Source organism: Kwoniella europaea, chromosome 1, assembly GCF_036810445.1.
Source record: "Kwoniella europaea PYCC6329 chromosome 1, complete sequence".
Lineage (NCBI taxonomy): Eukaryota > Fungi > Basidiomycota > Tremellomycetes > Tremellales > Cryptococcaceae > Kwoniella > Kwoniella europaea.
This window is the reverse complement of record NC_089487.1, coordinates 15,292,586-15,304,920: the sequence shown is the minus strand read 5'-3', so window position 1 is coordinate 15,304,920 and position 12,335 is coordinate 15,292,586. Positions and strand designations below refer to the sequence as shown.

At 44.1% G+C, this 12,335-nt stretch overlaps 5 protein-coding genes across 5 annotated transcripts; 3 read left to right on the top strand and 2 right to left on the bottom strand.

Moving 5' to 3' along the window:
- Positions 1–469: 469 nt before the first annotated feature.
- Positions 470–1,729, top strand: V865_005827 (uncharacterized protein; the record flags this gene model as incomplete). The annotated part of the gene is made up of 2 exons (XM_066229595.1): positions 470–475; positions 569–1,729. The coding sequence occupies 2 exons, from the start codon at positions 470–472 to the stop codon at positions 1,727–1,729; spliced, it is 1,167 nt and encodes a 388-aa protein (XP_066085692.1).
- Positions 1,730–2,476: 747 nt separating this feature from the next.
- Positions 2,477–3,142, top strand: V865_005826 (uncharacterized protein; the record flags this gene model as incomplete). The annotated part of the gene is made up of 1 exon (XM_066229594.1): positions 2,477–3,142. The coding sequence occupies one exon, from the start codon at positions 2,477–2,479 to the stop codon at positions 3,140–3,142; it is 666 nt and encodes a 221-aa protein (XP_066085691.1).
- Positions 3,143–3,375: 233 nt separating this feature from the next.
- Positions 3,376–7,277, bottom strand: V865_005825 (uncharacterized protein; the record flags this gene model as incomplete). Its single annotated transcript, XM_066229593.1, has 12 exons — positions 3,376–3,412; positions 3,518–3,630; positions 3,709–3,875; positions 3,941–4,067; positions 4,141–4,404; positions 4,474–4,961; positions 5,023–5,894; positions 5,951–6,109; positions 6,185–6,582; positions 6,731–6,901; positions 7,001–7,057; positions 7,131–7,277. The coding sequence occupies 12 exons, from the start codon at positions 7,275–7,277 to the stop codon at positions 3,376–3,378; spliced, it is 3,000 nt and encodes a 999-aa protein (XP_066085690.1).
- Positions 7,278–7,686: 409 nt separating this feature from the next.
- Positions 7,687–10,437, bottom strand: V865_005824 (tryptophan-tRNA ligase; the record flags this gene model as incomplete). The annotated part of the gene is made up of 11 exons (XM_066229592.1): positions 7,687–7,797; positions 7,882–7,968; positions 8,057–8,362; positions 8,433–8,565; positions 8,622–8,705; positions 8,834–9,023; positions 9,090–9,136; positions 9,198–9,317; positions 9,428–9,556; positions 9,693–9,833; positions 9,926–10,437. 11 exons carry the CDS (start codon positions 10,435–10,437, stop codon positions 7,687–7,689), a joined length of 1,860 nt encoding a protein of 619 aa, XP_066085689.1.
- A 484-nt stretch (positions 10,438–10,921) lies between these two features.
- Positions 10,922–12,081, top strand: V865_005823 (signal peptidase I; the record flags this gene model as incomplete). The annotated part of the gene is made up of 7 exons (XM_066229591.1): positions 10,922–10,969; positions 11,100–11,209; positions 11,285–11,383; positions 11,596–11,646; positions 11,706–11,819; positions 11,895–11,931; positions 12,007–12,081. 7 exons carry the CDS (start codon positions 10,922–10,924, stop codon positions 12,079–12,081), a joined length of 534 nt encoding a protein of 177 aa, XP_066085688.1.
- Between the last annotated feature and the right edge of the window lie 254 nt (positions 12,082–12,335).

The window sequence follows — 12,335 nt, the reverse complement described above, 5'->3', positions numbered from 1 at the left end:
AGCTCGGGTCATTGTGACCGTCAATTATAGAATTTGCTTATATAGGATTGCACTTTCTTTCTCTCTTCCTCTCATCTATGCACTGTGACTAGACGCTCAGAAAGTGAAGAACCTGGCGGATGCACCATCCCATCCCATCCCATCAATATAGAAAATCGTTGGTCTCATGTGCCACAAATGAATTTACTGTACTCTCACTCGCATGGGTCAGACCGCCTCTGATCCGAGGTGGTCTGTGCGGCTCAATATATGTACAGTACTGTCAACTGATCGGCATGGTTGACTCAGCATGTGTGTGTGTGTGTGTACTGTATATATATGCATTGGAGATTGTTTCAACTTTTCAACTCTTCTCTTCTCCTTCTTTCTCCATTTTCCTCCTTCTTCTTATTCCTTCAGTCCTCCTGTCGAGTACTCCAAGCTTCTCGCTTCATACCGCCATTCGACGAGTCCGGTAATTCTCACCACAATGACAGTAAGTTATCGATGTTTCTTCCATTGCAACAGCTCTGCCAATATATCGGTCCAATCTGATATCTCTTGAGCTGACGTGATCCGATCCGCATAGAAAAGAAAAGTCCAGATTCAGCTTGGTTGTCCAGACAATTTCGGCTCGCCTTTCCCCGTCGCCGTGCTTCGCAGGATATTCACCCATCTTCTTTGCAACAATCGATCAGCTTTGGCGACATGCTGTCGAGTATCCAGATCATTCTCACAAATCGCCTCACCCATTCTTTACGCTCGAATCGGAATTTCGTCCATCCCCAAAAGGGATTCTACAGCAGATTACTCCCTGGACAGACTGACTGTCAATGGTAGGGAGAAACCAACCACTCGGAAGAAGAAATTACTCAAATGTGCGAGATACGTCACGGTCGATGCACGCGACTTTTCGGCTTTGTGCGGTATCTGTAGAAACAAGAAGATGTCTTTTCCAAAACTGAAAGTCTTAACTTTATGTCTGACTATTGATTCTACTGGACCGATCATGCATAAAGATCCAATCGTACACTCGCCAAAACGAAAACAACAAAAATGTTCCCTTTTGAAAAGTATCACTCCGGCCCCCAAGAAGTTGGTGATAGATGGTGCGAATATGACTAGTATCACTGCATATCCCTTAGGTTTTCCTAAAAGCGTTTACGACAACCTGGAAGAAATCACTTTCATCTGTCCACCTATCTTTTATCTACCTGACCCTTCTGTCGGTGGTTTCCCATATTGGTCAGATTTACCTTTGAAGAGAGTAAACTGGATGTTCTTCACGAAAGATGATGATCACTATTGGACTTTAGGACGGCACCATCTGAATCCTAACAAGCAAAAATATGGGAGCGGTAGGTTCACCGACGAATACTGGTCATTCAGTAACTTTTTGTTATCTTTTCCGAACAACATCGAAATCAATATCATCAATTCTGGCTTGATCCATCCTTATACCATTGGATCAGCTTACTTCGACCAGCAGTACAATCAGTATTTATTCGCCTACCAGATCAGACAGGGTATGCTAGCCGAGGTACACTGTAGATTTGGTAAACACCAACCAGGACATATTCGTAAGAACACCGAGGAGAATCTAAAGACAAATCTGGACATCGAGTTGGCGAAAGTGCAAGAAAGATGGAATGCCATACGATGGGTGGGAATGAAAGAATATTTGAGAAATAACGATTGGGAAGGTGAATTGGAACCGGATGAAGTTAAAGTTTGGCTTAATTCGAAATGATCGTAAGTGATTCTTCCCATTTCCACCTTTTTATTGTTACGAGTAAAATATCAAAGAGTCTTCGGGTGCTCTAAGTGTCTGATTACTCGCTGAAGCATAAAGCTGATGTGACACTCCTACCGCAGCGTAGACTCGAAGATGTACCATTATCAGTCATTTCCCCATATATTTCGTTCGTTCTTCTCGTTTACATTGCCATATTACCTTTCTTCGCTTCTGCTTGAATGGTTGGGCTGATAACGTCAGCTTGATACATCATGATATACCCCTACATAAGAACGGTAAAATGGGCGGTCCTCGGGATGGATTATTTGACAACACTTGACTTGGTTACAGGATTTTGTATATAGTAGTCGTATTTTATGAATCTCATGTCATGTCAAACTCGCATAAGCTGTGAAGGCAAGAAGGGGACAGATCCTTTTAAGATCCGATGCCAGCAAGACTATGGTACATACATGGAGCAACATACTGTATCTCCTTTATACGTCTGAAGACCGATTACATCATATATGGATATATACAACTTACTGTACAGAGCTCCATTTTACCTATATGTATCGTAACCTTGTACCTCCGAATACCTTCTTTAGTAAGTACTCTCTTGAGCGAGTAGATAGATCACGGTCCCGGTTTCACACCTAATCGAGTAATCGAACATGTCATCTTCCAGTAAATCCACCTTTACCACCCGCAAATTCCTCTTCCATAACCAGCTTACAAACTCGTAAAATTCCCCTCAACTCCATGTTCCACAATCGACATGGCCTGAAGAAGAACGCCGGACCAATGAATTTCAGTTGGACAGGTGAAATGGACGAAAATGTCATCATCCAATCTGGGATATTGAATGGTACACATAAAGTGACCATGCTTAACATCCTCTCTCTCGTTTCTATCACTCCCACCAAGGCGACCACAGAAGATGGAAAACATAGTACAGTCGAAAGTGAAAGTGTCATCGAGGTTTTGTATCCACTGAAAGGAACGAATAAGGAAAATTGTACTGAAAGTCTATTAAAAAAGTTCCCCTCGAATTATCTAGCTAAGGTGTTATTGTCTCATAGAGCCGATAATGGATTTTCGATCAAATTGGCTGCTAACGATAAGAGTGATGAATACATGTTGAACGATAGATTGAAAGATATGTTTCAAGCTGACCAAAAGGGAAATGAAGAAGAAGAAGATAGCTTGGATGGTGATCTCAGTTGGGATGATCTGCTTTATGGGCAAGGATGTCTTGAAATCATCTTCAAAAGGATCGGTGATCGTCGAAATGATGGATCAAATCCTAGCGGCGACTCCAAGATTGGTATGAATGGCAATGGACAACAGAACGAGTTGGAATGCTCACCCTCTGCAGAAATTCAAAAGATGATGATAGGATATAGATTTGTCAGACAACTGTCATGACACACTATACGTCATGTCAATAATTTTAAGGGAGTGGGTGTGATTATAGAAACAGTTCGAAACAGTTCGTAGAGTTCAGTCAATGGTAATACTATATTTTAGCAATTGTTTTGCATGTCTTATCTGTCTACAAAAGGTTTTATTGATGATATGCAGGGAGAACGGGAGGAAAAGAAATCGGTTCATTATGTTTATCATGCTAACCTTACGCCATTCATCTTCTATACATCTACTTAATTCTGCGTGTCTTCAGCATCGTATTGTTCGTTCCTGAGCAAGGTAGGGTATACGATATCAGCTGTTGGTGTCGACCACAGATGAAAGACAAGAACAATTGATGAAGGGAGATATGACTGTAATCTATTGTAAACTCACTTTTTGAGAATAACTAAACCTTCCAAGACAGATTGATAAGGGAAGAATTCATTTGTACCCAACTCTGCTCTTTCACCCGTACCGATTCGCACAGGAGATTGATGAGTTTGGAACTGAACAAATAAGATATAGAATCAGTATCATGCCATAGAATTCGGATTCAACGAAGACCAAAGGGTTCGAGCACTCACCCCACTGATACCATGTCTCGTTCCAGCCAAACCAATAGTATTAACCGCCTGACCCACTCGGACGGTCACAGGTTTTTCTTCCAACTCTTCGTCCAGGGTGATCAAGAATTGTGGGTACATCGCTGTGACTAACCAATACAATTGCCAGTGGTGTTTGTCCAGCACGACTAAGAAGCACAATCGAGTCAGCCGACTTTCTTACAACGACAACCTGAGTCGCTGAATCACTCACACTTCCTAGCATCTGTGAAAGATACGATGGTAGCTAATAATCCCGCCACGGCCGTCCTGCTCATCACCTGTCCATCGTTGAAGTAAGGGTTGATACCTATCGTACCTTTACCCATATGTACGAGACCCTTTTAGATTCAAACGAAAATTAGTCCTTGGCCAACTCTGATATAAGGTCAAGAGGGAAAAATCCAAACCCACCTGAGCGATCCTGACCATGAAGAAACAGTCTGGTTCTTTAGCATAATAAGTAGCCAAGCCTCTCAACATCTGAGCTAATCTCGCGTTATTCGTTCCAGCTCCTACCAATCCCATCGCGAAGATAGAGTTTATAGCTACGTCCAAATCGGAGTCATGCGAGTATTTTGAAAGAGTATCGAGGATGGAGAGTTGGGGGTTAGAAGCTGATATGAGACCGAGAGCAAGTGGAACGGATTTTCGGATTACGGGATCACCATATGTCATCTATATTGTACAATCAGTCAGCTGTCATCATCTCACATCGGTCGGTTATAGATGGCTAGCTGGACTCACCAAATGCTGGAATTGCCTCAAGGCCATCTCAGCACCGACGTCTTCACCCATCGCAATCAATGCTATACCGATAGTAGCGAAGGCTTGATATTTGAGCGAATCCACTTTATCCTTTTCTTCCTTATCTTTATCTTCACCTTCACTGTCTCCACCGGCTGCAGCGGAGGCACCAGCTTCACCACCGGTAGGAGCGGTGACAGGTTGAGCGGTTGCTTCCCCAGACATGTTCACATCCCCTTCGGCGTCGGCCACTGCAGCAGCGGCTGGACCTTCTCCTTCAGCAGCTACGGGTGCAGCATCACCATCCGACGTTTCCTTCTTGGCTTTATCGGCATGTTCAGCACACAAATGTAACATCTGTTGCACCTTGAGGACATTTCCGGTACCGGCATAAGCGCAGACGTCAACGATGGTTTCGGCGATGGACGCGATGGGGTGTTCGATGACTTTGAGAGTAGCGACGGTAGGCTCTGAATCTTCTTGAGTAGCTACGAGTAGGTTGATAGGTCAGCTATAAAGTCTGGGACACTGCCCAGGATCAAAGCTCACCTAAGAAAATCAAACCCAATCCTAAGCAGATGAAGACAGTCCATTCGGATGCTAATTGGCTTTCTTCCCTCTCCATCATAGTCTGTAATATTGCACTTGCGATTTCACCATCTCCGGAACCAACAAACACGAAACCGAGAGCGAGAGCGGCCATAGCAGCTACTTCCATAGTGTTGGTTTCATCCGCGACGTGAGGTAACAACTTCTCGGCTATGTCCTTTCTACCCGATCCAGCATATGCTATACCTAAACCATTGATTGCACTAAGTTTCAGCGATAAACTCTTACTATCCACATGTTCTTCTAGTAAGGCGTAAGCCAGATCAGATTCTGTTCTAATTCCAGCATGGAAGATACCGGTAGCTAACAGCGCACCAGCTTTGATGTGCTCTTCAGGTGAGTAAGTGTATTTATCAATATGATCTATACCAGATTCGGTATCCCATAATAAACTCAAACCGACAGATGCAGTAGCTGACATCATACCGTGGTCTTTGTTCTTGTAGATCCAGCTCTGACCTTCTGCAGCGTTAACCATGAGCTTTTCATTACCGAAACCAGCATTGACGAAAGCGTTGACAAATGTAGAAGCGAGGTTCTGTCGTGCTGAATCCGCAGTTTGGGTTGTTCGATTGGGTTCTAAATGCGATTTGTATATATCTTCTAACGCTCTAGGTTCTTCTACTCCGACAGCTTTACCGAAGTTTCTGAAGTGAGTGGAGAGCTTCACATTGCCTAAGCAATCGAGGACTTCTTCTTCCTGAGTAGGTGGCTGTTCCTCCTCTTCTGATTCGGTACCTTCGGCGGTGTGAACCCAATGAAGAGGTATTTGCGCTCGAGCAAGGAAGTAGGCAAGTTGTTTTTTCATGACCCTGTAAATATTGGTTAGCTATCCTTAACACAGAAGACAGAATATTGGTTAGCTTACGGGTTTTTAGGCGCTTCAAAGTATTGTCGGATCAGAGAAGGACTGTTGAGCCTGACAGCGAGTGCGATAGCTTCAGGATAACGATCGTATTTGGCGTATATCTTGGAAGCAGTCTCTAGGAAAGCCGAGTCATCTGGGGGAACGAGAAGAGGCACGCAGCTGAAGACGAAAAAAATCTCGCCGTTAGCTTACATCATGATTTAAGAAAATGGTTCAAGACACTTGATAACTCACCTGACCATATATCTACAAACCCTTTCGAAATTCTTATCATCCGTCAATTCCACTATCTCCTGGATATTTTCCAACTCCAAGAGGATATCGACCGCATCCGCTTCAGCATTATGTTTGAGGAAGAAGGTGACCAATTCCAACGATAATGCTTTCAGCTGTTCAGTCGTATATTTCAGACCTTCTGGCTTTTCTACACCTCCCAAGTCCGCATCTAATTCACTAGCGTAATTCGAATTGTACTCTTCACCCAATTCTGCTGCTAGATGTCGTACGTATTCATGTCCCCATAAGCCAGGAGCTTCAGTCGATTCAGATAATAATCTGTAAAAGAGAGTTTCCCGTTTACCGGTATCGGAGTAGGTCATAGCTAACACGGAGAGGATGGAAGCGAGGAGCGACTATGTAGGTGTGTCAGCATTTACATTTTTGATAATCACAGCACGATTCTTCCCTAATTCATGTCATTGGACAAAGAACCTTTCATAACCCATCACACGGAGGGACGAAGGTAGGATATTGTTTTGTACGGAAAAGACCTTAGCTCACCCTTTGCTCCTTCAACCCCTCCTCCCACGAATCTCTAATCTTGCCCATCTCTTCGTAGAAAGGTCTGAGGAATTTCAAAGGTTTAGGTACAGATGTCATTGAGCTCGTGGATGTTCTTATCAACGTTCGAAGGGATTCTAATGCTGGTAGATAGAGATTGGTGTCGGGTTCCTGAATAGCAAGGTATAAACCACATCAGCTGTCTCTCTCCCCCTAAGTAGGCATGATGCGTTTATGATGCTCAAGCTCAGAGCTCGTGACTAGACTCACCTTCAATCTCTGGACTAACATCTCCAACTCTGCTTTCAGCTGCAAATCCTCTTCGCTCTATTACCATATGAAGTAATCAGCTGATACGTCCACAAAACATAGCAGCTCAGGAATGGGACTGTACACTAACCATATCCGAAACATCATCTTCCTTGCCACCATCTTCTTTACCTTTCCCCTTGATATCCCCATTGGCCTTGGGTTTGTCCTGATCCTTCTTCTCTGGATCGGTCGAGGGTACGGCAATATCGAAGGTTGGTCGATCGGGTTCTGACATTTTTGGGTGGGGGAGGGATTATCGGAACAGGAGTGAAAGGTGAGGTGGGGACTGTGTATATATCTAGCTATGTACCTATCTCAGCCGAGCCTGTTATGAGGGAGTTCACAGCTGATAAAGATGATGATAATGACTCTTGTTTTCAGATGTGAGATGTAGGATGATTTATTTCAGCAATGGAAGAGATGGTTGAACGCGTATGTGCTGGGGTCGACAGGTGGTTGTGTCATAGACACTTCGAAGACACGTGGCAACTTCGGAATTAGCCTCACTGTGGCACTATATGTACTTCTGCATCAGAATATCGTATGAGTATGAATCTACATATATCGGACTGAATGTATGTACCCCAATCTATATCTAACTTCTCTTCTTCTTCTGCTTCTGGCAATGCGAGTACCACAGCCGCCTATGCACCAGGCGCAGCTTCAGCCGCTTCCTTGGGTTTAGGTCGAGGATCAATCTTCCTCGTTGGATCTTGGAAGTAGGCGAGTTTCTCATCGGTCACTTCTGCTCGGTTCTACATTGTTGATATACATGTCAGCTCAATGCCACATTTGACTCTATTATGACCTATGATGATCATGAATACACGCTGACTCACCTTTTGGAACTCAGCAACGACCTCTTGCAATTTCTCGATACATGCAGCTTTCATCTCTGATGTACTCAAAGTACCCGCTCGGTATTCCTGTTCCATGTGACCAAAGCGATTAACATTGCCTTATTCTAACACTCAACCGAATTGGTTTGATACGTTTGCGTGGATCTGGACTTACCTTGGCCAATTTCTCCATCTTCTCATCACTGTCCTCGAAGAAACTCAGATACTGATAAGCGATGTCCACATCGGGATTACCTCCTTTCGACCTGTGTTCCTCCTGTGTAGCACCACCGCCAGAGAAAGCGTGAGATTTGATCTTCTTGGCGATCTTCTTGGGATCATCGGTCATGAAGATGGCGGTGTTCTCCTTGGAGGCGGACATCTTGGTACCGGCTCCTTGGAGAGCGGGAAGGAATTTGGAGTGGAGTAATGCGGGTTTCTTGTAATGCAACTTATCGGCTGCGTCTCTTGTGAGAAGGAACTAAACGAGTTACTCATTGTCAGCTATGAGGTCTATCGATGGACCGATAATTCTGACAAAAAGAGCTCACATAAGGATCCTGGTCAATGGCACAAGGGATCAAAGCTGGGATATCGTCTCGAGCACCGAAGATCTGAGGGAAGGAATTGGAGAAGGATGGTGTAGCTTGGACAGCTGCGAAATGGAACATTCCGATGTTGTCGCTATGTCATAAACGTCAGTCAATACACGAGGCAAACGGCATCTCCACCTAGCTTACGAGTCAGTGAAACCGAACACATTTCTACTTTGACTTTGGGTGATGGTTTTAGCCATAAGTACCACATTCTCGTAGAAGGCACCGCTGAGAAGACAATCAGGTATGTTAGCTGACGACAACCCAGCCAGAGCAGTGGATGCACGACTAGAAGCGTATTATCTCTACCTCAAATGATAGAGGTATCATTTTGACAAAAGATTCCCCTGACTCACCCAACATTAGCCAAATCGGAAAAGATAAACGTCTTCTCCGGTATGAAACCACAAGCGATGATATCTTTGATATTATCTTGACCCATCTTCTTGTAATGCCTCAACAGATCGAGAGGTTTCTTTCCTTTGATCTTCTTCATAAGTTCGGCTTGTTTCTTTATGTCTCGTTCGAGGAGGTATTTTTCGTCGTCTGAAATGGGCGAGATGATCAGCTCATATCGGGATCGTTGTTAGATGAGCGAAGTGTGTTACCTACCTGTTACTTGAATCACAAGAGGGACGTTGAACACTCTCTGCAAGTAGCTATAATAGTGTAGCATCAGCTTCTGGTCAACAGTCGATAGCAAATGTCAGCCGAACTCACGCAGTGAACATGAAGGGAATCAGATGACCCATATGCATCGAATCGCTCGATGGACCTCTACCGGTGTACAGATAGAACGGTTGTCCTTTCTCGTATCGATCAAGTATCAAGTTGAAATCACTATACCAAGGACACGGGAAGTCAACGTCAGCTTGATCAGCTTGATTGTCTTACAGCCACACTTTAGGCATTATATTGAGGAGTTGGGAAAGTGAGTAAGTATAACTTACCGGTGGGAATAGAAAGTACCTCTCCTCAATAAGGGATGAGGTTTTTGACCTGTCAACCTCTCGAATCTATCTAATAATTCCTGAGAGATCAAAGATGCTCCGAAACGTTTCGTGAGTTTATCGTAATCGCTATGAGACATAGGAGAGAACCAGTCAGCATGATTGATTGCGAGATACACTTGGGTTATCAAGGGAATGGCATCGCCTTGGTTGACGAGTAGACAATTTTTCTCGCCCTATAATACGAGATTCAGACTCAACTCACATTCCGAGATCTTTACCATCCGCATCGACTTCACCTTCCACATCGAACGGTGTGACTTTCTGTTCCTTGGCTACGTTTTGGGAAGATGAAGAAGGCTCGGGGTCCTCTTTGATCGTAGGTGTCCTTGGGACGGCTGCGTCGCTATATAAAGGAGGTCAAGATACACGTGTTAGTCTCTTTCTTGTCATAATTTAGTTCAAATGTCAAATACTTCGAAAGGAGTCTGCACTTACGCTCTGGAAGTATGTCTACTATGAGTCATCCTCTTAGGTTCTTTCACAGCTTCGGGTACTTCATCATCCAATTTCACTTTATCCCATTCTTCAGGTGATACACCCTGTTTCTTCTCTGAACCTTGATCTTGAGCGTTCTGATCGTCTGACGGACCGAAGATCCTTTCAGGTTGAGGTAATTTCATTTCCGACAACGTAGTAGATAATTGTTCAGAGACACTTTCGGATCTTGCTTTTCTCCTTGCTACGGTCAAAGCCTCCGGTTCAGGTCCAGAAATATCACCTGTATCATCTGTTCCGACTGGAGAGAAGAGGGAATTCCCCCCAGCAGATAAAGCGCTATTTGGTCCAGCTCCGGCTCCAGCACTTAAGGGGGATTTAGGATCCGCCGGGAGAGTTAACTTGAGACCGCTCGGAGCAGGTAAGTCGAGCTTGGATAGTTCCGTTGCGATCGCACCGGGGGTCATGGCTCCCGATTGAGTCTTGGAGGGTTGGTCGGGTGTTAACGACATTTTGTCTGTTGCTGTAGCAGCTGTTTGTTTGATTCTCGTTAAGAAGGAGGATGAAGGTGGTATGGCCTTGTACAGTCTGTGTGCAAGACGCATAAAGTGGGAGGTAGAGGGCGGGGATGATGGCAAGGAAGAGAAGGAGAAGGAGGTGAAAGGTTACAAGTTACAGTAAAGTGTTCCAACGTGAGTGAGTCAAAGATATCGATCGAATGGCAGTGACGTGGACTTCTTTGCCTGTAGATAAGAGCTGCACACTCAGTCCACGTGGGTGTTATCATCCATTACAGGAACACGTCTGTTGACTGACGATTGAGACGTGGATCAACGACGGATTCATGCATGTCAGAACGATATGATCCTTGGTAATACATCTCGACTCCTTGATCTATACATACCTATCTTTTGCCCCTCTAGCGGCCGGATCAGATAGCAGTAGCAATAGCTTCACACTGTCTGGTGGTGATTTTCGAAAGATATCCTATTCAAGATGTTCTCAAACGAGATAGCCCGTTTGAGGACATTGGGAGTCCAAGGGGTGAGTTAACGGTCTCTCTGAAGAACAAGAACGAATCGCAGTAGTAATGATATGAGCTGATAAAGTGTAACCTGCTTATCATCCTGTTCGACATTTTCGCATGTCATCATCCTCAACTCTACCTTAATAGCTCCTATTCCAAGCGCTCAACCTTTTGACAGTCGTATCATCCGGTTTGATGATGTGGAAGGGATTATGTCTCATCACAAATTCGGAATCACCTATAGTGGTAGTACTTTCGTATGTTCCCCTCAATCCTATGACAGCGATGATGATGATAGCTAACGTAAAGTGGTGGGGTGTGTGTGATACTAGCGGATCGATGGAACCTGCTTTCTACCGAGGAGATATATTGTTCTTGACGAATCCTGCCGATGTACCGTATGAAATTGGGGATATAACGGTCTACAAGATGTGAGTTATGTCTTCTAAATTCCTTTCTCTTCCCTTTTAGTCTTTGGGACATCATGTCAAATTTGTTTTTGGGCAGATTCATATATCCACTCCTTCTGATTAATTATATCAACATTCATGGTGAAACATTGAGCAAAGTTAACTCGCTGCTTGTCATCTTTGTCTATTTTGCTGCTGGTGGTGTTCAGATGCTAATGCTTCCTATCCCACAGTCCCGGCGCAGATATACCGATAGTCCATCGAGTGATAGAATCCCATATTTCGTGAGTTGTCCATTAATCTTCACTTTCTGAGCGACATCCAGCTCATGAGTATGGTTCAGCAACACCACTCAACTTCTCTTGACCAAAGGGGATAATAATCCAGGAGACGATATAACGTTGTATAACGGTATAGAATGGATACAGAGGAAGCATATCATTGGGAAAGTCAGAGGGTACGTGTACTTGTTTACGAGTGTCCTTGGTAAGGTCAAAGAGGATGTGGACTAATCGACCAATTGATGTCTTAGGTTTTTACCCTATATAGGTTATGTGACTATAGCTATGGTAAGTCAACCACGAACAGGGACGGACGTCCACATCAAATTCATAAGACGCTGACCGTTTCTCATGAACTCGCAGAACGATTTCCCCCAATTGAAATATGCTTTATTAGGCGGTGTAGGCTTGGTGATGCTGATACAGCAGGAGACGTAGATGCAGGCGACTTGTACATACAATATACGTATGCATATCATGATGAATATATATCCAACAAGCTGTCTGGATATCTGGGGATACCCACCAAAGAAATAAGCTACTGGATGTAAGCTGCCACTGTAAAACGAGAGATGTCGCGTGTCAGTTTAAGCTTCCATCGTTGTTGACCATCTACCAACAATACTTCTCTTCCCGCAATTCTTGGCTTAATCACTCACCGCAACAAATACCTACATAGACATCTTCAGTAC